At 39.5% G+C, this 25,651-nt stretch overlaps 1 protein-coding gene across 1 annotated transcript in view; it reads right to left on the bottom strand.

Moving 5' to 3' along the window:
* Positions 1 to 25,651, bottom strand: part of LOC136866140 (trans-Golgi network integral membrane protein 2) — an 85,637-nt gene that overhangs the window by 12,221 nt on the left and 47,765 nt on the right. The window contains exons 3-4 of the mRNA XM_067142841.2: positions 18,732 to 18,785; positions 12,744 to 12,883 (exon numbers count right to left, since the gene is read on the bottom strand). Of these exons, the coding sequence (XP_066998942.2) occupies positions 12,744 to 12,883; positions 18,732 to 18,785 (194 nt within the window). The remainder of the gene's footprint in view (positions 1 to 12,743; positions 12,884 to 18,731; positions 18,786 to 25,651) is intronic.

The raw sequence follows: 25,651 nt of genomic DNA, 5'->3' as shown, positions 1-25,651 counted from the left end.
GTTTCCTCTGCAGCAGCCAAAATTCCAGTAGTAATGGAAGAAACGTGGTCGTCAACAGACTCCAGCATATCATCAGCCATCACTGCGCATTTTGTAAATTCTGGCCAGTTTGCCCGCTGAAGTAACCAGCGCTTGGGTACTTCGGACTGTCTTTGATTCAAGAGAGACAGAATTATCGGGAAGTGGTCACTATCACAGAAGTCGTCGTGTACTTGCCACCGTAGCAGGGGAACTAGCGCATGGCTGCACAGAGTGACATCCAGGTGTGAGAATGTGCCATGTGCGCTGCTAAAATGTGTCGGTTCCCCTGTATTAAGCACGCAAAGATCGAATAGGTTGATCATTCGCTCGAGCATCCTCCCCCTAGAACAGGAGGACGGAGAACCCCATAGTATGTTACGGGCGTTCACATCTCCCAACATGAGGAAAGGAGGAGGCAGCTGACTGATCAAATCTTGTAGTGCACGAATGTCAAGGTTATAATCCGGTGGAAAGTACATGTTGCAAACCGTTGTCATTACTGGCAGTGGAGTGCGAACTGCAACTGCATCTAGCTGAGTACGGAGCGGTACTTTCTCACTGAAGATGTCGGAGCGAACTAGGGTACAAACCCCCCCAGTTGCCACGCCATCCACAGCTAATCGGTCTTTAGAATAAAGACTATATCCTCTCATAGTCGTGTCGTGTCCAGGTCTCAAACGAGATTCCTGTAGACAGACTATGGAGGCCGCGTAGACGGATATCAATTGACGTAACTCAGCTAGGCGACAGTGATAACTACTGCAGTTCCACTGCAATAGTGCCATTGTGTGGATAGGTAAAGCCTCGAATTCAGAGCAATTTCTTGCCCTTCGTTCGGTCTATTACCTGCCAGGTTCCGCCGTCTATGTCGGTATCTTTATTGTCACAATCACCGTCAACGACAATGAGTGGTTCAGTCTCCATTGTCTCCTCAGAAGAAGGAGGCACGGTGACTGGACCCTCCGCGGACGGTGATCTCACTGTTCGGGAACAGTGGGCCTTCTTCCTGGGAGAAGTAGGTTCTCCAGTAAGTGAACGGACAAGAGGGCGTTGGGGCCTCTCGCTCTTGCCCACCGTTTCTCTCTTTTTTGGAGGAGAGCCGGCAGATGGCTTGCCGGATTTCTTCGGGGATCCAATGGACCCCGATTGAGTTGGAGAAGGCTGCTTCTCTAATTTCTTAAGGGAGCTCTGTGGCTTCCCTTTCTCCTCCTTTGTAATCTGGGCATTGGAAGGAGGGCTGGAATTTCCAGCCCTATTTGGGGAAGTCTTTCCCCGCGCCCTGTTGGGGGAGGACTTCCCAGCCGAGCGTTCCTGGGAAACAGCCTTCTCAGGCAACGTCGGCAATAACGCACTTTTCGTTCCTTCAGCTGTTAAAACTCCAGTTTCCTTAGCGATTTTCTTTTGTTGCTGGCTTTGACTTATTAATGCGTTTTCAATACTGCTGTTCTGCACAAAACTCTGTGGAGTGATCCGCACGTTTGTGACCTCAGCAAAGGAGATGGAGAACTCCGGAGCAGCCATGGATTTGAACTTCCTCCGGGCATCTGGATAAGATAGCTTATCCAGAGTTTTTATCTCCTGGATCATCTTCTCCTGCTTGAATGAGGGGCACTCCTTGGAGATAGGAGCATGCGCACCCGGGCAGTTGACGCACAGAGGTGGTGGTGTGCATTCAACCCCAGCATGCTCGCACTTCCCACACATTTTGCAGGTCGTCGAACCTGTACATCGCAATGAGGTGTGGCCAAACTTTTAACAGTTGTAGCACCTCATTGGTGCCAGAATATATGGACGAACAGTCAAGCGATACACTGCCACTTTTATCCGTTCAGGTATGGTCTCAGCGCCGAAGGTAAGGATGAAAGCACCCGTATCGAGTAGCTTATCACCCACACGCCTCTTCAACCTCTTCACGTCGGTTACACCCCGACGTGCTAAGTACCGGATCATCGTATCATCGGAAGACTTAACCAAATCCCTGTGAAATATAACTCCCTTGCAGGAGTTAAGGGTTTGGTGCTTCTCGATTTTCACCTCTACCTTTCCGAATAACTTGGCTTTGAGTAGCCGTGTGGACTGTTCAGCCGTAGATGTTTGGATAAGTACGGATCCATCGCGGAGCTTGCGCATCTTGTCGACTTCACCAGCAACAATTTCTTCAATAGAAATGCTGATCATGAAAGGACATTCATCAAGAAAACTCTTACCATCGACCCTGGAAGCAACCAGGAATCGAGGAAGACGTTCGTCACTTACATAATCCACTGGAACTGGAGTATACCGTTCGCATTTCTTGCCTATTTTTTACGCAATTTTTTAAAGGGTGCCACCCTTTGAATTTGTTGAAAGAGAAGAGAGAGGTTCCGTTTCTTGGTCCCAAGAGTACTCACGGAAATATGAATTCGACCTCCGGCAGAGCCAAGGAGATTTACCGGAGGCAAGGCTATATCTCCAGAGGGCGCCCGGTATCTGGAGGGGGTCGCTAGGAACTACTCACCCAGTAGCCATGCATCACCTCGCCACGACCCGAAACTTGTGATTGGGGGAGGATAAAACCTCCGTTCTAACCTAATCTACCCGAGGCAGAGAGGGTGGCCAGACAGGAATAGGAATGAAATTAAAGAAGGTGAGAATAGAAGGGTAGAAATAGTAATGAAGAATAAAGAGCACAGACACTTCTCAAGCAACTCGGGGGACATCATGTTAGTCTGGCCCTACACCGAGGCCAATCCAGTATGGGAAACCCTGAGCTGGCACAGCCCTCGGGATCAACAAGCACACAAGCCCCCACACCGACGTCAGTGTCCTGCTGAAGAACAAAATGCACCATACAGCTCTTCATAAAAGTTCCTCAGGTCCCGTGCATCAAATAATCTGAGCTTTCAGTTACCACCAGGTATTCTTAATTTCTCTTATCTTTGCCTGACATGTTATTTTGAGTTCTAAAATTTGTGCTTTCTTCCGTGTTGGAGGATGGATCCTGAAAATGGGATAGATAGGCCTCCCCTTTTGCGGTGATGACAGACAAAATTTCCTCATTGTTGTCGTCAAATCAGTCTTGCCTCTTCTGCTTTACAAAACCAATGGTTTCCTCGGCTGACTTCATGATTATTTTCTCCAAAGTGGCCCATTCTTGCTGAACGTCATTCGTGGTAACTGGATTAACTGTTAGCTGTACATTGATCATATTCTAAAATTCTGTAGCAAAGGATTCATTCTGAAGTTTAAACATGTCACAACTTTCTTCTGGTCAGGATTTGAAGATGCCTAGGTGGTTTAGGGTGTATGGAGATCCTGAGTTGACAAATAAGGAGTTTGTGGTCAGTCCAACAATCAATATTTTTTGCTGTTCTGGCTATAAGTATGTTGTTCTTATCACACTGCTGTGTACTGACGTAATCAAGAATGTGCCAATGCTTGTATCGAGGATGTGCCCATGTGGTCTTGAAGCAGTTAGGCAGTCGAAACTGAGCGTTGGTTATGAAGAGTTCATATTTTGCGCATAGACCGAGAAGCAATAGTCCGTTTACATTACAAACGCCAACTCCTTGTTTACTGATCACATTTTTCCATAGCCGATTATCTCTCCCAACTCTGGCAATGAAACACCAAGGAGTAAGAGCTTATCTGCAGATGGTACCTCGGTGACAGTTGTGCTTAGCTGATTGTAGAACTCATCCTTTACATCAGCTTCTAAGGTTGGAACATAGGCGGAGATGAGAGTCATAAAAGTACCCCCTGAGAGTGGAATGTGGAGAGTCATAAGTCTTTTGCTGACTGCAGTGGGAGTAGGTTGGTGACCAATAACGAGTTTAGTCTTCATAGCAAATCCCACACCATGGATGTGACTTTCTTGCTCCTCCTTTCCCCTACAGAAGATGGTATAACCTGAACCAAATTCAGAAATTTTTGCCTTCTGTGGACAGTCTGGTTTCACTCAAAGCAGCAACATCAATGTTGAGTCTAGAGAGCTCATGGGTAACAAGAGCTGTTCTTCTCTCAGGCCTGTCGTTATCTGTTACATCAAGTAAAGTTCTCACGTTCCATGTTATGATTTTCAGTGAGACTCTTTGACTCTTTCCCGCTTTTCATTTCTGACTGTGTGAGGGGTGACCCGCTGGGTGTGGCCACCCAGCTGGACATAAAATGTGACTTCCGATGTTTAACCCACCTTTTCTAGGGCCTTCCCCATGTGGGGTAGGCAGCGATAATCCTAAACACGCCTGCCCAAACACAGACACAGGACCGAATTCCTGAGTAGTCACAGAGTCTCAGTGAGATGTCCATCACACATTTGCTGCCAACGTGCAGGTCCCAACCAGAGGTTTCCAGTTTTACCTGTAACCTGCCCCCACCATCCACATCCCATTGCCGTTGTACTTTGAAAGTAGTAAGTGACATTTGGAAGAAGTGACACTGGTGTGGGTTTGTTTAGGGTGGATTTCATTTTGCCAAGAAGTGACCCACGCACTGTGATCTTGGAGCCGTGATCTGCGGCACATATGGAATGAGACACGCAGGATCAAACACCCAGACTGCAACGAACTGCCACAGACTAAAAGTACCACTGAGTTGCACCTTCATAGCCAGTTTGCCTGGCATGACCTACAGTGAAACTTCGTTAGTGCATTCTCATTAAGACTCTTCTAGCTTGGCATGATGTAAATTCGAAGTCCTGATTTCCATTGTATTAAATCTATATAAAAGTACCTCATTTACTACATCATGAATTTTTGCTATTATCGCTTAGTACGATCACATTTTTCCTAGCCCTGAAAATGCTCTTTGTCATCCCTTTTGAAAGGAACATGATTTCCAACATAGATAAGATCCCACACCATAGGAGGCAGGTCGCAGAAAGTTGTGCGATAATGGAAAAGGCCTCGAATTCCTGAACTTTACAGGGTGAAGTGAGACTTCGAGCAAGCTGTTAGCCTCAGGAAAGTTCAGCTTTGCTTGCCAGTTAGCAGTGAGATTGCTGAATAACGCAGTGAGCCTGACTGTGTTTGTATTTTGTATTCCAGACAGAAGTTAGAAATTTATTCTGTGTTGAGTGATTTAACTCATTAGGCCCGAGTCGCAGAACTGTTGCATGCTTCGCCTTCGTGGTCCAAATGCCAGATCACGGAACTGTTCCATTGTCGCACTTTACTACGTAATTCAACTTTTCCTCAAGTGATGGCAGAGTGAGTTGCACTTGTGATTTGTGTTGGAACTCTTTCTTTCCAATATTATATGCCCTTTGCTAATATATATCGATAGTGCCCTTGGTAATATCAAGGCCCTACACCGCTGGCTGCGCAGTAGCGTGTGACTAGGGAAGAGCTGTCCATGCGCGTATCGCCATGTTGCGGGCACTCTGTAGCTCGCCGATGAGACCGTACTATGGAATTCATGCATTAACTTCAATTACGCACAAATGAAAACACCTGTCGACAGGTTATTGTTATTCCTGCGATACAGGATAACACGGTAAGAAAAGATGTTAATTAGATACATCCAAAATAAAATGTTTAAAAAGTGCCGCTTTAGAAAGCAAAAGCAGAAGATCCGTACGGAAATGTTTCATTCCAGGCATCAGGGAAACTTAGCTATTTCCAGGTCCTAATTCATTAATAATAAATGGCACAACCTACACCGACTAACGTGAATACACGCAATAAATATACAAGAATCAAGACGGTAATAACACGGAAATGATACTTATGCTTACAAACTGAACACATTTGCATTGTTATTGAACAAAACTCTACAAATCATTTGGATAGCTGGCCTAGAAGTAACAGACGTAATAAAACAACATTTAGAAAACTGGATAACAAGACTTCAAAATACACTAGTAATGATAGTAAGTATATACCTACGTACCGTAGTTAAACATGTCTTAAATTTAGAGAACACTCTCAAAAAACAGAAAACATTGTATACCAGTACATTAAATTAATAATTTTCAAGAAAGAATATGTAGCTCACATTAGGCCTACTATAATGATCATGTTTGTAACTGATTTGTTTGCATATTCGGAATAGACACATGCAATTAAATCCTACACTCAGCAGTTTTCATGAAAATACCAAGACATTTTCAAATCACAGCAGTTTACAACTTCAGTATGATTTCCAGATCATGAGGAGAAAACCAATCTTTTACCTGTGACATAGGAGACTGGAGAACATCAGTAATCCGTCAATTCTTTCAATATTTACAGTTTTTACAAACAGTTGTATCAAAAGCAAGAATCTGTAATACTGGCAAAAAGAAACCCTGTGAAATAGAATGTTTTTTATGAAAGTTACATGCCAGATCTTTTCTTTCTGATGAGTAATCACAGCAGATATTATTCAGTACTATGAACAGATTGTTGAAAAGGTACATGACTGCAGAAATCTGTAAAAAATAAAGCTATGCCCAGTGTTCACCACAAGTAACTTTGCTTACTTTACTAACTTCCATCTGAGTGACATTTTTCTTTTTTATTATTTCTAGGATGTGAAATAGTATATCAGGATGAGTATACTTCAATTATGATTTCTATATGGTTTGGAAAATAGCTATCTAAAATCTACTGAGATATACTGAGATTTTTATGTTTTGTTGGGCTTCCTGCACTAAAATCATTGTGCTCAGATGAAATGCACTGTGTAACAGTACTGACTGAACTGCTACATGGACTGGGATCTATGGTGTTATTGTGTTGATTTGTCTCTCCAAAATTAACTTCCTTTCTAAAATCCTACAGGGAGCCTTTTCAGTCTGAAAAAAAAAAAGAAATTTAGACCTATTGGGTCTACCATAACAAAAACCTTATCATTGATAAAAAAAATTAAAAATAAAATGCAATATCTAATCCAAATTACTTGAACTACAAGTACCATTTGTAGATGATCTGGAAAGTCAAACAGTGTTGGAAATGCATCATCTTTCAGAATTTTGTTCCCTTCAGATTGCCAAAAACTTACTTCTGTGAAGTGAATTGAACATGGTACATGTGAATAAGTTGAAACAAACTTGCCTCCTTTAACAGCAACAAGCCACTTCAACAGAAGTTCAGGCTTATTCAATGGAAATCTGTAAGCAATATGTCTAAAAATAATAGCCATGTATTCGAAATCAAAGAAATGTATATATTTCTATCTACTCCTTTTTTTCTCAACCATTCCTGGTACAATGACAGAACATTCTCCCAGTGATTTATCACAATATATTCTTCTGCTTCATAAATAGAACCTCATGTGATATATTTCAGAACAGAGTGGTGGAGCCAGCAATCATTCACATCTCAATACATTATTTTACCTTTTGAAAATATTCTTCCAGAAAAAACTCATTACACTAGTACTACTCTACCTCATAATTCTAAATGTATCTAACAATGAAAAGAATACCTAGCTTAGTTTAAGTTTCTCGGAATTAAATATATTTTTACCAGTTGGTTAAATTTAAGAGAGGAATAATATATCATTTAGGTTGCAAAATTCGCTCTCATACTATTCTCATCTTAAATACCAATATTAGCCCTACTGATTTCATAAACTCGAACTGAAATGAGATTTTCTGAGCACAAATTAAAATGGAAAATGTGTTCTAACTGTTTTATTACAGGAACATTATGATTCACATAAGGAAGAAGACAAAGGAGCTTGAATATTAAGCATATATGAATATAACAGTTAAATAGGTAGTGTTTTCTAGTGCAAAGTAGGAGTCAGCCTAGTCAAACTTCTCTGGAACAGCATACTTAACAATTCTTTTATTATAAAGGAGATGTGAAAACATGGGTAATGATATCAATAAATCATTTTTCTGATAATTGTTAACAATCTGAAGCCATAATTTGACCTAAAAATAGATGGGATTACCAAGCTTTATCAATCATATTTTTCGGAATATAGGCCCGTGTTTATCGAAATTTTAATACGGGTACAGTCTGAAAGAACAAAATGTGCCTTTTCAGAATAGCTGTTTAGTTCTTAAGAACTTCCCCTAATGAAATGAAAAACGCCAAGAAGAAGCCTAAACATTGAGAATGCCACGTCCATACATCCCTGAATCCACCACTCTGTAGCCCATTCTTGATTATGGTAATTTTATAACATTTCAACTTCTACTCACTTGTGAAAAGAAATACCAGATCCTTTCTGATACCGATTTGTGCAATTGAAAGCTGCACAAGAGGTCACCATCGTGAATATTTCTCCACTCCGCACTTACGGCTTCACTTAGGCCTACTCTCCTTTAATATCGCCAATCAATGTAAGCTCGCACTTATCACTAAAAATAGTTGCCAATACTACAAATTATCACTTTATCACATAACACAACCACAGGCCCGCTAACCGATAGGAATCACCATGAAAAAACACACAAGAAACTGTAAACATCACCACGTGTTAACCATGCATTCAAAACTGAAGCGCCCGCAACATGGCGATGCGCGAAGATATTCAATTTTCCGTATGGCACCAGCGCGCTCTGTGAGTCTAGATAAGTAATATTAAAGTCTTTGGGTAATATTAGTTTGAAGTGGGCTGTCTCTAGACTTAGAGATTCGCTAGTAAAAAACATGGCTGCCAGTAAAAGACTGAAAGTTACTGATATATAACCCATTTTAGAAAGTAATGATGATTAGGAACATAATTTTTTCAGTGAAATTAGTAGTAGTATTAGTAATAGTGTGAGTAAAGCTCCCGATAAACAAATAGATGTGGAAATCAAAGAGGAAGTGCAAGGAGATGACTGTGTTACGGCTCAGCAGGTGGACTGAGCATGGACCCGTGATGCTAATAAAATGTATTCCTTGTTCCTCGGTTTGTGGAGTGAAAGCCGTTTTTTTTTTTTCATGTTTCGTTAATGCTCTTGTAAGTAAGGAATTTCTCATCAAGTGAAGCAAAGCACCACTATATTTCCTCAGCCTCAATGCAGTTTCAATCCAACAAATATGCAGGGCTCAATGGGTTAATGAAGGGTAGCAAATATCTGTCATGTGATAGCCAACCAACAGATTAGGAACATAATCATGTGAGGTTAACTAGAGTGGTGCATATTTGTCTTGTGGGAGCCTAGTTATGGATACAGAAAAAGTCGTGAAATTGATTACTAATGGAAACAGGAAGGGGACAAGGTATCCGAATCTTTAAGTGCGTAGCAGCAATGCTAATGTTGAAACTCGCACCTTCCAGTTTCGGCGATCTGCAGTAAAACACACTTTTATGGGCCCCAGTGCAAATATTTTCATACCTGTTGTCTGGTGTTCACATATTTTAATACACTGTTGCTATTTAATAAGCCCCGGTGGGAAAGATTTCCATATTTGTTTCCTAGTGTTCTTCACACATTTTAAAGATTGGGCCAGGTAGGAAGACATCTGGGAGTGCGTGCGCACTTTGGACTATCTCGCGTAGCGTATCCCCTCCTAACAGAGCTCCTGCTACAAGGACAGCCCAGTGCATAAGTTTACACTCAGCTGCCGCGCTCTGCTTTCTAATTTCCCGTTGAGTAGTAACTGTGGTTAGTGATGGTGTACGTTAGGCCTATCTGTGACAGCATGGAAGACGTTAAAAGTAGCCTGCATTGTAAGATGCTAAAGAGTCAGACTCGTGCAGTAATCTTGAACGTTATAGACTTTATGGAAAGGGAGGCAATGGAAGAAAAGTTCGTAATAGATTGTAAAAAAAAGTGCAGGAAAGAGTAGCAGCAGCTGTTGGAGTGTCAGAAAGTTATTTGGTACGGATTAAGAGCGAAAAACGAAAGAACTAGGAAAACCTATGGATAGTCTGTTTGAAACACCAAACAAAAACAGAATGCGCACAAAGAATATTACTGGATTGGACGACTTTGACGAAGGTGACGTATGTCGTATTGTTAGCAAATTTAATTTAGATGAAAAATGTTTACCTACAGTTTCAAAAATTCGTGCAGAGTTAGGTAAAGACTTAAAGTTCAAAGGATCCATAACTAGCGTCAAGCGAATTCTTCGATCATTAGGATATCATAAGAAAAAAGCTAAGACTAACAAGCGCATCCTAATGGAAAAACATGACATAAAATACAAAAGGTTTGTTTATTAAAAAAATGCCCAGTATCGGGCGGAGGATAGTTGTACATTCTGGCAATGCAATGGGTTCCATCGAGAACTGTCTGCTAATCTGGAAGTCTGGCAGCAAAAGTGGCGTACCATGATGACATGAATAGTGACTTTTTTTTTTAAGAGTACCAGTATGAAAGATAACTTCCACCTCGCAGTGTTCTCGTAATTGACTACGCGTCATATCAAAACAAGGAAGTAGATCGTGCTCCAACCTCCAGCTCTCGGAAAGTGACGATGATCTGGCTAGTGAATAGGAACATTCCACGCCGTGAGACGATGAACAAACACGAGCTTTATGAGCTTATCAAATTGCACAAGCCGGCACACAAAACCTACGTCCTAGATTAAATCATGGAACAGTACGGACACTCGGTAATTCGACTGCCCCCACATCACCCTGAATTAAACAGTATTCAAATAATGTGGGCAAAAGTGAAGAACTGGGTAGCTTCTCACAACGTCACCTTCACTATTGACGACGTAGAGAAACTCACTTGACAGAAATTCGTGTCAATATCCGCCGATGACTGGAACATAAGGGATGGGGAACATTTTAAAGACATTTGGAGTCCTTTGCGATCCAGCTGGGAGCCGACGACACGTCATCCGGTGAGGACGACAGAAATGCTGACGGAGGACTCAGTGGAACTGAAGAGATGTAGTGGACATAACAAAACAAGAATGTGCTCATTTGTGAATAATTATAGTGTCATTATTTTATTACTTCTAGTGCCATTTAAGTTATCTTCGTATACATACGTTGATACTCAGCATATGTAGACCCTTTATGGTGTTTCCTTTTATGAATTATATTTCGTTTCTGTACCTGAGAACAATTATATAATCATACATGTCATATCGTTAAGTCACATTTCTTATTTTACAACAAAACATTGGCATTAAGGAGCTAGGGACAAACGATCATATAGTCTAACACTGCTTTCTCGCCTTAAAACAAAAGTACTTATTATTATTATTATTATTATTATTATTATTTCTTAATCTGCTTACCCTCCAGGGTCGGTTTTTTCCTCGGACTCAGCGAGGGATCCCACCTCTACCGCCTCAAGGGCAGTGTCCTGTAGCGTGAGACATTGGGTCAGTGGATACAACTGGGGAGAATGACCAGTACCTCGCCCAGGCGGCCTCACCTGCTAATGTGAACAGGGGCCTTGATGGGGGATGGGAAGAGTGGAAGGGATAGACAAGGAAGAGGGAAGGAAGCAGCCGTGGCCTTAAGTTGGGTACCATCCCGACATTTTCCTGGAGGAGAATGGGAAACCACGGAAAACCACTTCCAGGATAGCTAAGGTGGGAATCGAACCCACCTCTACTCAGTTGACCTCCAGGCTGAGTGGACCCCGTTCCAGCCCTGGTACCACTTTTCAAATTTCGTGGCAGAGCCCAGAATCGAACCCGGGTCTCCGGGGGTGGCAGCTAATCACGCTACCCACTACACCACAGAGGCGGATATTTTTATTATTATTATTATTATTATTATTATTATTATTATTTCCTTTCACCCTCTTTGGGGTATGTTGAATCAATTCTTTCTCTGTGTATTGTTCTTTTCTTAGTGCCCAGTATTTCTTCATTCTTTCTGATCTTCGTATCTTCTCGTCTTCCGAGATAATAGATGTGGCTTTTAATGTAGATTTGTTTTGGAACGTTATGTTTTCTTCCTTAGTTATTACTTTAGCTGTTCTACCGAATAGTGATTTTTCTGTAATTTTTAATTCTACCAAGTCTTTTTCAGTTTCTTTAAACCAGTTCGGTTCTGTTTTGGGTTACGGAAGAAGTCAAGATTTGTTCGGTTAAGCATAGAGTTCATTCCGAGGAGAAGATGACCGTAAAAATGTATCCTCTTTCTTTGCATAGTATCTGAGAGTTTTCAATTTTCTTGTAACTTATTATTATTATTATTATTATTATTATCGAGTTATTTTACATGACGCGGCTTAGGTTATGAAGGCTGGTGTTATAGCAAACCATATTCTACACTGCACATATACAGCGTCGTAAAGTTAATTTTAAATCAAATTATAATTTAAAAATAAGGACTACGCAAATTGATACACGGAAAGGATTTTGACAGCTAATGTAATAAGAGGTTAAATTATGTTCTAACTCCTTCAATCTATCTGTCATCTCTAACACTTCTAAATGCGTTCATTTCGGCTAGGTATGTGTGTTATTTTCAGCCGGAAGGGAATTCCACTAACTGAAAATCTGCGGAGTGTTACATGCCAGTTATAACAAATATTTCGGGTTAACTGTACGTCGCCACAACACTGAGCGAGAAGGGGAAGTCAGCGTTCTCGCTCCCACAGCTCTGCTTTCTCACTCGCACACTTCCCCTCACCGGATGTCTTCCTAGCTGGCCCGATCTCTAATACTTTCATTCTCATCTTTCGGAACAGTAGATATAGCTTTCACTGTACTCATAGCCTAAACACACAACATAAAATACACACGTCAGAAAAACTTACCAAATGTTTCCATATTCCTGTTGGATAGTTTTTATTTGTGCATTCAAGAGTACGTTTACTTGTTTAACAGGTTCTCTTTCCATATCCCCTGCAGAAACATTTCATCAAAGTCTTATTGTATTTATATTATGTTTACATACTTTACCTTTTGCTTATTATGGAACACCAAATAGCCAATTATGCAGAGAACAATCATGGTCATGAAGTATGCAAAGAAGTGAGAATCTTCTGCTTTCACAAACTCAGCATTGCCCTCTTCAGCAATGCCATGGGTCGGGAAATTGACTGTAAACAAAAGCAGAAATTTTCAGTATAATGTGCCAAATTGTCGACTGTTACTCGTGTCCAAGTATACAATTTTCTACTGCCAATGAACAAACAGTGTAGCATACATGCAAATACTAATGACAAAAGGGATTTTTTATTCTTTTCTGCCACTTTCTATGGAGTAAAATGTCTCTTACTTTCTATCATTAGGAAGATATTGGTGCAACATGAAAATATGGCTTCCCACACATTTAGTCTACCCTTTTTGCTTTTATACTGCATGCCATCTAGCAGAAACACCAAGAACTTAGTGTAGCCATCAGTCTTCTCCCTAGGACCATTTTAGAGGGTGCACCGCCCTGCCGTTTTTACAGACCGCCCAGTTAACATAACCTACATACAAGTAGTTACATAATATTAATACATATCTGAATCCTTGCGTGTCCAAATTAAAATGTAAATACTGTAAAACAGTTTATTTAAATGATAAATCTACATTATTGTTAGCATAATTGCATCAGTTACATCAGAGTTCAAATGTTTACCTTAACTATAATGCAGCATCATGCACAAGCAGTGTCTGGGATTAGCGTGGAATTGCACGATAGCACTCGATTCCTCATGACAGCCTGTGTGGTAAACCCTGGTGTACGATTATGAACAAGCAGTAGAATACTAGAACATCTTATCCGTGATAATAACAAAAAAACTGTTTACTTGTCTGATATTACTGTTAATGCCCTCTGTGAATCAGTGGTAGAGATAGTGAGTTCGAAGGGCGACACTCCATGTCGTATGATGTCAGCATTGGTGTTGGTGTTTACCCGACAAAATTCACTAAAACTCAGCCTTAGACGGCCAAAAGAAATTTGGTATACTCTGCCACCTAGTAGGCCTAGAGTAAAACGGAACGTCGAAATTGGGGAGCAAGCAACCAGATAGCGTCAAATTAAAATGTTTGCACACAGTAGCTAAGGCCATATTATTATTGTTAATGCCCTGAGGGGAATAAATTAAAATTTTATCTTATTAATTTTTTTACATAGTATTCCCCGCCCGGCTACTCATTAGTGCTACCCGGATGATGAAAATTTCTGGGGAGAACATTGGCCATGATTCTATCTACGGCCCTCACTGCAGTCGGTCTACCCTTCTCATTCCTATTCTCCGTGCCATCTAGCACTACCCCTTAAAAACCAACGCAGTTATAATAAATTTAGTTTTTGGGGTTGGTACCCCTTCTTGAACTGCTAAGATTGTAATAACTGTGTCCAATCAGCAGCCAAGCCAGTTAACCTATAAAAGGGCGATTCAGTTGCTCAGTATCTGTCTTCCCTGCATGGGAAAGTGAACTTACAGTCGTAGTATGAGCTGGACTAGTAACAAGGTAAGGGCAATCTTCAAAATGTAAAGACTACCTCAGATCATTATGACTTCTCTCCTGGTCGAGGGAGATATCTTTGTGTTTTAAAATGTAATTTTGCTAATATGTAACTGTTACAATATGACCTTTAGATTCCTTCCTCCATAAATTAGGTAGGAAATTTCTGTGTTATTTAACTAGTCATGGGCAAGTGTAGTTTCACCTTATGTGATTCTGCCTTGCAAGTAAGTAATGTAATACGGAGATTCAAGTGATTTACCTCGTGTGTCCTCTCTTTTTTTCTCTCACTGCGACTAGGTTTGCTCGAATTTAAACCCTCATTAACCGTTTCAGATTCTACCTTTCTTTCACCTAGTCACAGCAGAGTTTGGACTTATCTCCTGATTAAATTGGAAGTTTTCTAGTGTTAACATTTAGGGATCTCGAGTGTTTCCAACAACCCTTGCCTGTTGATACTTTCAGCCTTTTGGAATATCATGTGTTCATCTTGAGATCACTTTAGTAGTGTGGAATTCGATCCCCTGTATTTTGTGACTCATCTTTCTGCCAAGAGGTTACTACTTGTACCTTTGTGAGGTACATAAAAGGACCATAGTTTTTATCCATCTAGTAAAATGGGAGAGGAAACCCACTCACCTTAGAAATCTTCCAGTGTTCTGAGAACAAATCTCGTTAATTAGTTTCTGAAAACTATTATTAATTGCTAGATTTTCTGGTATTATTGAAAACACTTAATTGTTATGTCCTTTGTATATTTTATATATTGTTTAATTGATATTTTAAATAGTAAAAAGGGGTCATAAATATGCTTAAATTGAACTGTTTGTTCTACTCATAAATACCTCATCCAGACCCAAGGTCCTGTTGTTTCCTTAAAACTTAACTTCTGCTGCAACAATGGGCATTCAAAAGCTTGCACAAATGGAATAACAGGCAAACGAAACAGTATCAATAGAAAAGAGGATACATTCCAAAGACAGGAAGAAAAATGACTGAATATTAGATTTACAGAAATAGCTGTTAAAAGGGAGCATGAATAAATAATGACTGAAGAAATGCTAGAAATAGAAGCTATATGAAAGATGAAGTGAAAGCATCTGGAGTAGATCAGGTAGCTATCGTGATAATAAAGGCAGGAAGCCCAGTACGAGTACAATGGCTGAATACACTATTTAGAGGAATAGGGAAGAAAAAAGCAGTCCCAAAGATTGAAGTGAGGGTCTAATAATGCTATTATTCAAAAAACGTGATAAGATAAGAAGGAAAGTAGCAACTACACAGGAATCAAACCTATTTTTGAGGTAGTCTAGATATTCGACAGAATATTAAAAGGGGGGATTGTGGATGAAATTAGAAAAGAAAATGGAAGAACAATATGACTTTAGGAAAGACAGATCAACATTTGACCTGATCTTCACAATAAGGCACATGAAGGAAAAAAGATGAGAGTTTGGGAATGTTCTGTTAATGACATTTATAGACATCACGAAGGCCTATGATTACCAAGCAGTTGTTTTGGGGTGCAGGAAGGAAAAAACTATAAACAGAGCAGAAGTACAAATGATAAAACCTTTGTACAAAAAATTTGTTTTAGTAGTGTAAAGGAGGAAGAAAATGGTTTGATGTGGAAACAGGACTTCTGACAGGGAAATGTACTGTCCACCATCTTCATCATGGAGATGGCTAAAATCCACAAATGTATAGGGCAGAAGATGAGAAGAAACATTCCACAAAGGTCTTACTGTTTTCAGATGATGTAGTGATACAGGGCAAAAGTTAAATGGAAATTCAAGAGCAAGGTAAAGTATGGAATTAGGTAACCAAATGAGAATAGGCATGCAGAAGAGTAAAAGAGTAGTGATGTCTGCTTGCTTGTTGTTTTAAGGGGTCTAACATTGAAGGTCATCGGCCCAGTAGTGATGTCAAAAGGAACAAAGGAAGGGGAAGATAAGAGTAAATGGAGAACCAATTGAAGTTGTGAATAGTTTCAAATACTTGGGAAGTGTAATCACAGACGATAGGAATATAACGGGGGAGATTCAAAAGATGATACAATAAGCAAATTGCTTTTACCACAGTGTGAGGGGTATACTGTGAACCAGAATGTTCCAAGGAAATAGAAAAGAAGATTTGTATTCGACCGAATATGTATTAATACTGACATATGCAGCAGGTACATGGACAAGAACAAAACGAGATGAGAGTAGAGTTCAAGCAGCTGAGACAAAATTCCTTAGAGGTATCATAGAGAAGAAGAGACAAAATAGAATCAGAAATAAAAAAATTAGAAACAGGATTGAAGTTTCAAAATTTCAAGACTGGATACAAACAAGGAAACTGAAATGGTACAGACAAACGATGTAAAAGGAAGAAGACTGAGTTCAAAAGAAAGTTTTTTTTTGCTACTTGCTTTACGTTGCAGCGACACAGATAGTTCTTATGGCGACGATGGGATAGGGAAGGCCTAAGAGTGGGAAGGAAGCGGCCGTGGCCTTAATTAAGGTACAGACCCAGCAGTTGCCTGGTGTGAAAATGGGAAACCACGGGAAACCATCTTCAGGGCTGCGGACAGTGGGATTCGAACCCACTATCTCCCAGATGCAAGCTCACAGCTGCCCAACTTTAACCGCATGGCCAACTTGCCCAGTCCCAAAGAAAGTATTTACAGAGAAGCCAATAGGAAAGAAACAAGAAAGGCCAGGAAAGAGGTGAAAAATGAAATGGCGTATGGCTTTTAAGGCCGGGAGTGTCCGAGGACAAGTTCGACTCGCCAGATGCAGGTCTTTTTATTTGACTCCCATAGGCGACCTGCGCGTCGTGATGAGGATGAAATTATGATGAAGAAGACACATACACCCAATCCCCGGGCCAGCGAAATTAAACAATTAAGGTTAAAATTCCCGACCCTGCCGAGAATCGAACCCGGGACCCCTGTGACCAAAGGCCAGCACGCTAACCATTTAGCCATGGAGCCGGACAAGAAAGAGGTGAAAGGATACAATGGAGGAAAGTATAGAGAAGAAAAGATAAGGGAGGGGATACTGCAATCAGGCAAAAAGTAGTAGTGAGACAGGCAACAATGGAGGTCCTTGATTTATACTAGACCCAAGGGAGAAGTGGAAATGGGAACTGTAGGAGGAGAAGATGAAGAAACATTAACAAAGAAATAACATACATGTTTCAATTATCATCATTATTATTATTATTATTATTATTATTATTATTCTTCTCTCTCCATGCCTCTCGAAATAAGATTGGGGGAAATTTTAGGAAGTCTAACTCTCAATGGTCAGAGGCTTCACCCACCTATTGAAAAAACCAAATTAAATAAATAGGACCGAGCGAGTTGGCCGTGTGGTTAGGGTTGCATAGCTGTGAGCTTGCACTAGGGAGATAGTGGATTCGAACACTACTGTCCGCAACCCTGAAGGTGGTTTTCCATGGTTTCCAATTTCCACACCAAACGCAGGGGCTTTACCTTAAGTCCAAGGCTGCTTGCTTCTCACTCCTAGCCCTTCCTGTCCCATCATCGCCAAAAGACCTATCTGTGTCAGTGCAACGTAAAACAAATTGTAAAAAAAAAAAAAAAGTAGAAATGGAAAAAGAGAACCATGACCTTTGGATCAAGACAGAGAGATAACGGCATGAATTTAGACTCACCAGACCTAATGTAAACGTATTTTAAATACCCTGTCTAAATTCAAACAGAAAAATAATCAGATTTATTAATAAAGGAATGAAAAATTATATTGCAGAATATAAAGAATGGAGAATGAAAGAAGAATTGACAACAGTCATGGAAATAATAAATTACTCACTGGCACATATGCAACATTTTGCTTACAAAGAGAAAGGAGTACTTCACTTGAGAACAGCTATACAGGATGTAATCAGGGATGTTCTTCGTGTTGTATAAAGAAGGGTGGTGCAATTAGATTGGCAAAGAAAAATTGTCTTTTCGAGAAAATTAGGTGACTATGTTACCTCCAGCCGCGCAATTCAAATGGACGAACTCATCGCATTTGCTGTGCTAGACCACAAACCACAGGAAATGCAGTGTATTATAGACGGAGACAGAGATAATGTTCGGTGGGAATTCACAAGTTTATTCAGATGATTCCTATATAATGCTGTTAATGGTTTATTTTGTTCTCCTGAACCTGCATCTGCGTCTTGGTAGGTGTGCTATTTACGAACTGATGAGCCCAACTTAGCACAATGGGGCAAAACGCTGGCAACCAGGAATTAGCTGGAAAATTTATAATGCCCAATAACAGTCCAACTATACTGGTATTACATGTTTCTTCATTTAACTTGCACAGTATTTTCCTTGGCCCTTACACTCAATATCCACAGTTTGTTTATTAAGCAGCCGTAAATGTACACACAGTACAAGAACACACACTAACTTGTCATTTTGTTTTTACTTGTGTACATTCCTATTCACCTTTCTCTTTAATAAGATGTATCACATTCACTTACCTTTAGGAACAGCCCGTTCTTCTGAAACCAACAAGTCTTCAACTACAGGACGAACTGAAATAATAAAAAATAAGTTTAGTATCTATAAAAAACAGACAGGATGGAAAACATCACAAGAAAGTTGAGGATTTAAAAACAAGAAGATATTATAATTGTTTAAAACCGGTTCCTTTTGTAATGTAACTTATTGGTCCATAATTGAGAGAATGATACTGTTTTCTACTTTACTGTTTTTCTATTCTAAGCAAATTGAGAATTATCATGCATCCTTCTCAAGAGACAAATGAAAAAATAATTATCAAATTTTCAACCACTGTACCTTAAACATCATTCTAAGGCTAAATTATTTACTTTTGACATATGTTGAGGCTACACGGAACAGTTCAATGGATAAAGCTTGGAATACACAGTATTTGCCATGTGCATCCTTCAATTTACTTACTGGATATGACTATTATTTACAACTTTTAATTCCTTCTACGTCAATTACCGACCAATACGTTTGTGTCAGACGATGGAGATTTTTAACGTATTCTTGATCGTCACCTATGAAACATCGTACAAATTTCTAAAAATCAGTGCGGCTTTGTGAAAGGGTCAGTACAATTGACGCTATTCATACAGCCTGTCTCCTGAAATGAAATGGCGTATGGCTTTTAGTGCCGGGAATGTCCAAGGACAAGTTCGGCTCGCCAGATGCAGATCTTTTGATTTGACAGCCATAGGCGACCTGTGCGTCGTGATGAGGATGAAATTATGATGAAGATGATACATACACCCAGTCCCCGTGCCAGCAAAATTAACCAATTATGGTTAAAATTCCCGACCCTGCCAGGAATTGAACCCGGGATCCCTGTGACCAAAGGCCAGCACGCTAACCATTTAGCCATGGAGCCAGACTAAATGGCATATGTAGAGACATGATTTTTTCACATTAACGATAAATGCAACAAAAAATGTTTTGAAGCGATTTTGCGATATCTTTACGAATCATATGTTTCCGGTTAAGAAAATATGGATATTATGTTCGCTAATTAAAGCGAATTAAAGTGATAAGGCCATTTTAAAGCAAAATTAAATTATTTTGCGATAAGCGCAATATTGATTATTTTCACCATTTTGGTCAGTATTGACTTATATACAAATTTCTATAAAATAATTTTCCGCCTTGTCAATACTTTATACACTTTATACACATGGAGGAACACAATCATAATTTTACGGAAATAGACAAAGATATGGTAATACTGCACACGACAACAAAAGGAAAACTAATGGACGTTCTGGAGAAGATAAATATATATATATATATATATATATTGATCAGAAAAAACAATAATGAAAACAAATTAAATGAACCATTAAATGAAAAAAATGCGATGTACAAATTGGCATACAATCTTATAAGGAGGGAAAGAAAGAGAGAGAGAAAGAAATAGTTCCGAGCCACAAGTACGCTTCCCCTCCACCCCCTACATTGCGTAACCGGCAGCACACCGACTAGTAGCAGCGAGCACAACAAGGTCATTGACAGCAGAGAGCAGAACACGTTCGTTTTCAAACTAGCACAAGTATATATTGAGAGCAAGGTTAAAATTTGACAAGACGAACTAAGTAAGTAAAACACAATTCTCTGAATATCTAAGATATCGTCTTTTTATAAAACACGTCACTAAAGGTTGGTTGTTAGTTTGTTTATTTAAAGGAATTTGACGGTTAGAAACAATGAGCAGATCATCGCGCAACCAATAGCAAAGTAGCAACAAGGAGGGAAGGAGGACATATTGTTTGGGTTCAGACAAACATCACATCATTTCAATTTGCGGATAAATTAAAGGAATGAAGTAAGTAGACCTAAATGAAAATTCTCTAAATATCTGAGTCGTCGTTTCTTTTTCGTAAAAAGTCTCTAAAATTTTAGTTTATTTGGTTTTATTTAAGGAATTGGAAGAGAGTAAGAGGAGAAAATTCTGATTCATAAGAAGTCTAGAAAATTAAAGCAGACGTTAAGAAAGAAGAGAGAAGAAATATTTTTAAAAAATGACTAACTTCATAAATGTAGTTTATTAATTTAATACAAAATGGCTATTTATTATTGTTATTTTATAATTCAGGATAGAGACTAATTTTATAGATTTTATAGAAGATGAAGAAAGAGTTTACTATTTTCAGATATTAATAAGGACATAAATTAACATAGAGAGATTAATTTAATTAGATTTTATTTATTGCTATTTATTATTGTTATTTTATAATTCAAGGTAGAGACTAATTTCATAGATTTTATAGAAGATGAAGAAAGAGTTACTATTTTCAGATATTAATAAGGACATAAATTAACATAGCGAGATTAATTTAATTAGATTTTATCATTCATGATTGGTAACATTCTGGTAAAATATATGACAAATGACAATGTAAATAGGCTAAAGAAAAAATAGTAATATTGTAACTAATTTAAAATTCATATATTTTAATATATAATTGAAATATGATACCAATGAAACATAGTCCTAAGATAATTGGTATTTGGCACCGCTGAGGAAGAGAGCGGAGGCTCTCGAAACATGTATGGTAATTAAATAGAATAAAGTGTATAAAGTATTGACAAGGCGGGAAATTATTTTATAGAAAAAAAAATAAAATAAGCGCGATACTACAGCGAAATCTGTAGTGAATAACGAACTTGACATTTTGTTCCAAGATTATGTATGAAAAGAAAAGGAAGAGCGAAGAAAGATTCATTAACAGGAAAGAAATATATTATCATCAATGTTCTGGAAAATCTCTAAGACATGGCATCAAAGAAAAGGGGTTGGCTCCAGGATTCTTGCCAAACGAAATGTTTGGAATGTTGTTCTTGTGGTAGCTGGTAATCCCACCCCAGCCTGTCTCTTCACGGCATTGTGCAATCCTGGAATCCCTAATGACGTCTACAAGCAGCAGAATTGACTGGTGTATTTCGGCTTCGTGGTCAGGTAAAAGGTAAAATTAAGAAAGTGATCACAGACAATAGCGAAGATGGGTCGCTCGACAAGTGTTACGGTGCACAGCAGAGCTAAATAGTTTGCGAGTGAAGGTTTATACATTTTGGAAAACAATATTTTAATGTGTAAATTTTGTAATGTTTGTATCGAGTGGGAGAAAAAAGATACTGTCTCAAAACATTGTTTCAAAAATAAGGAACATCCAAAACGTAAATTTAGCACTCCAACAGTGAAACGGCAGCCAACAATGGAACTCTCATTAGATATGCAAAAGAAAGCTAAGAGTGAAAAAATAGAATTTATTCACGAAACAACAGCGATGGTACTCAAAGCCAACATCCCACTGGAGAAGGTAGACGACCCTGCAGTCCGAAAAATGGCTTCAAAAGTATGTACCAGGTATGTAAGGGAGAAGGGGGCACATTTGAACAATTTGAATAATTCGCCAAACAATTGAAAGTCCTAATATCTAATTTCATTATTTGAGAGTGGCACCCCTGCTCTTCAGCTGACATTTGTTTTCCCGCCATTCATTTGCTGTGTTTGGTGTGGGTGAATGAATAAGTATTACGCTGCATTGAAAGTAAATTTGCCAATTGAACTTAGTAAGGTGTTTGTGACTGTGTTGTTCTATAAAAGGTAAGTTTGTTTCTGCAGTACTACATATTAATGTGTTGTGAAGCATGCCAGTAGAACAAAGCTGTTGCAAGGTCTTGCTGTTCAGCAGAATTTAAGGTTACAGTTAATGGCTGCTTGCGGGGTAGATTTGAACACTGCCTGTACTGTGTACTGTAAGTACACATGTTTATGAAGCAAAATATAACAAAAAACTTCTACTGATTAGTTTGAATTTATTTTAGAACTGGGGAAAACTATGGTTCGTACGTACATTAAGAAGAGAAACAAACCGGATGTCCCGGAGGAAGTTATAAGGGAGGCTGTAAGAGCTGTCATGGAGAGAAGTCTTTCGTTGAGGGAGACTGCTTCAAAATATGGAATGACTCACACTGCATTGTACTACAGAGTTAAAAAGGAGAAGAATGACCTAAACAAATCTCGTGTGTTTTCTTCGCGGTATGCAAGTCAGCAAGTGTTCAGTGAAAATCAAGAGGTAATGCTACAAGATTACATTGTTAAGTGCTCTAAAATTAGTTACGGAATGACTTACATGCAAATCCATCAGTTCGCGTATGATTATGCTAAGAAATCAGGCTGTAAATATCCAACTATAGGTGCGTCGGCACAAGGTTGCACCTGACAGTTGTAAGTCATGTTGGCACCACTACAAAAATGAAATGAAGAACGTCACCCGTCAATCAGAATCACCAATCTACTACTTTTTATATGTCAGATACAGTTACGCGTTTTATTCATGTTAATTCATATTTAATTCTGTATAGTGCTTATATCTTTTATTTGCTTACACAGATATGAGCATTTAATAAAAGTTATAAGGCTTAAGCGAGCCACAAAATAAATACGAACTATTTTCAGTTGATTGTTGTTGGCAATATGGGTAGTATAGTGGTGCCATCTGTAACTAGCTTGACTACCGCATTGAAGTGTTGCCGTTATGTCTGTCGTCGCTAGCACGTGGTCAGGTGTGATTCGCGCGTTTATGAAAGTTTTGTTTTCATTGTGAGATAATTGTGAAGTTTTATTTTAACGAATGCAGTGCGATGTCTCGGAAACGACAACATAGTCATGAAACGCGAAGTGATAATTCTTTGCGCCGTGGCGGTGTGTCCCTTAATAGTCAGGCATTAGAATTAGTGCGGAGAACTCGCGAGTTGTATGAGAGAGAGAGGAAATTCGTACACTTGTACAGCCGTCTCTCTGTTCCTGCAGATCATATTGTAGAACGCATACGTCAAACATTAGGGCTTTCAAAGCGTACTGTTATTCAGAGAGGTGTCCGCCTCCAAAAATAGAAGTAAAAAGGGACTGGGGTACATAGCATTAGCGGAAATGGGGATGATATTAGGGACTTATTTCACAGCACTTCGGGAAGAAACGAATTAAGCTATCTCCTGTAACAGGAATTAATTATTTCCAGGCTGATGCAATAGGAAAAGACGGTACCGTACGATGATTACAGCTCAAAGTCCCTTCTGTCATTGTTATGGACAATGTACCTTACCACTCCGTAATAATGAACAAGACCCCTCCTTCGAGCACCAGTAAAGAACTGTTAGTGGAATGGCTGCAGTAAAGAAATATCCCAGCGCATATGTGTATGACTAAATTAGTCGACGAGGTAGCGAAGGAACAAGGGCACGAGGTTATTAGGTTGTTGCCGTACCACTGTCACTTCAACCTCAATAAATTGGTACGGTATGGGGTGAAGTAAAACATTACGTACCGGTACGCACTAATAACAAGTCCTTCACAATTACTGAAGTGGAAGAACTGTTTCGGGATTGTATTGCTCGAATGGATGCGGCTTTGTGGATGAAGAAAGTTAGCCATGTCGCAACATTCATTAACTCGACAATGGCAATACATGGCATCATCAGTGACTGTCAGGAGTTGATGATCTGCCTAGACGATGATGACAACGAAGACGACGGTAGTGATAGCAGTGATCTGCAGGGTATCGAGCCTCTACGTGTATGAATCAGGTATGAAAATAAGGATTCTGAATTTTCGTAAATTTTACAGATTTTACTTGAAATCTTTTGTGTTAGTGCCGGTATATATTATTCTAACATTTAGGTGTATTCAAAGTGAGATCCGTGTCAACCGATTTCTTTAGTATTTTCTAACATCGCGATAATAAGAATTTCGTAGTATATTCATCTCGTATCATTTTGTGTGATAAATAATCGGTGAGTTGAAAGTTTGATTTTTGTCGGCGGATTTCATTTGTTTTGTGTATCATCGCAATGATATTAAAACATTTCTTCCATGTTTTTAAAAACTCACATGTCATGCAATCAGCTGTTATTGCGGCGGCAACATCGCTTCGTGCGCCATTGCAGTGTGACCAACATTGTGCGCAGCTGTCATGTGCAACCTTACGCCGGCCCACCTATACCTGGGATGAAAACAACATTGCAGGAATTGACTGGGTACAGGGATTTACGAAGCGACATAAGAAACTTGCTCTTCGTAAGCCTGAAAATACAAGTCTCGCCAGAGCCAGTGCGTTCAACAAAGCAAATGTAATGGACTTTTATGACAATTATGAGCAAGCACTTAAATGGGTGCCGATCAGTGCGGACAGAATCTTGAATTTCGATGAAACGGGGGTATCTACAGTTGTACAGTCTCCAAATGTTGTTGCACAGGTGGGGGTGAAGCAGGTTGGGCAAGTAGTTTCTGGAGAGCGTGGAACAATGATAACAGTTTGTATGATAATCAATGCTGTTGGTAATAGTTTACCACCTGTTTTAGTCTTTCCAAGGGCGAGACTTGCTGACTCACTGATGTTTGGTGCACCACCTGGAAGCCTGGGCCTAGTCAATAGTCCTAGAAGTACCTGGATGACAGGACCTTTGTTTTTAATGGTACTGGAGCATGTCAAGAAAATTACTAGGTGTTCGAAGGAAGACCCTATCATTTTGTTAATGGATAATCACGAGTCCCATTGCACTCTAGATTCTATTCATTATGCCCGAGAGCATGGTATGGTTTTGGTCACTTGCCCCCCGCACTGCACACACCGGCTGCAGCCACTAGATGTAGGAGTCATGGGGCCATTCAAAGGAAAGCTACAAATCGCACAGCACGACTGGATGACTGCTAATCCTGATAAAACAATAACAATTCATGACTTAGCAGCATTAACGAATGTTGCTTTTCAAGCTTCCTTCACTGTGAAGAACATAACTGCTGCTTTTTCTAAGACAGGAATATGGCCTTTTTCTAGGCTTGCTTTCAGTGATGACGATTTCGAGCCATCATGCGTTACCAGTGAGGAAGTCACTGTTT

Source organism: Anabrus simplex, chromosome 3 (genome assembly GCF_040414725.1).
Source record: "Anabrus simplex isolate iqAnaSimp1 chromosome 3, ASM4041472v1, whole genome shotgun sequence".
Classification (NCBI taxonomy): domain Eukaryota; kingdom Metazoa; phylum Arthropoda; class Insecta; order Orthoptera; family Tettigoniidae; genus Anabrus; species Anabrus simplex.
This window is presented reverse-complemented; position numbering and strand designations above follow the sequence as displayed.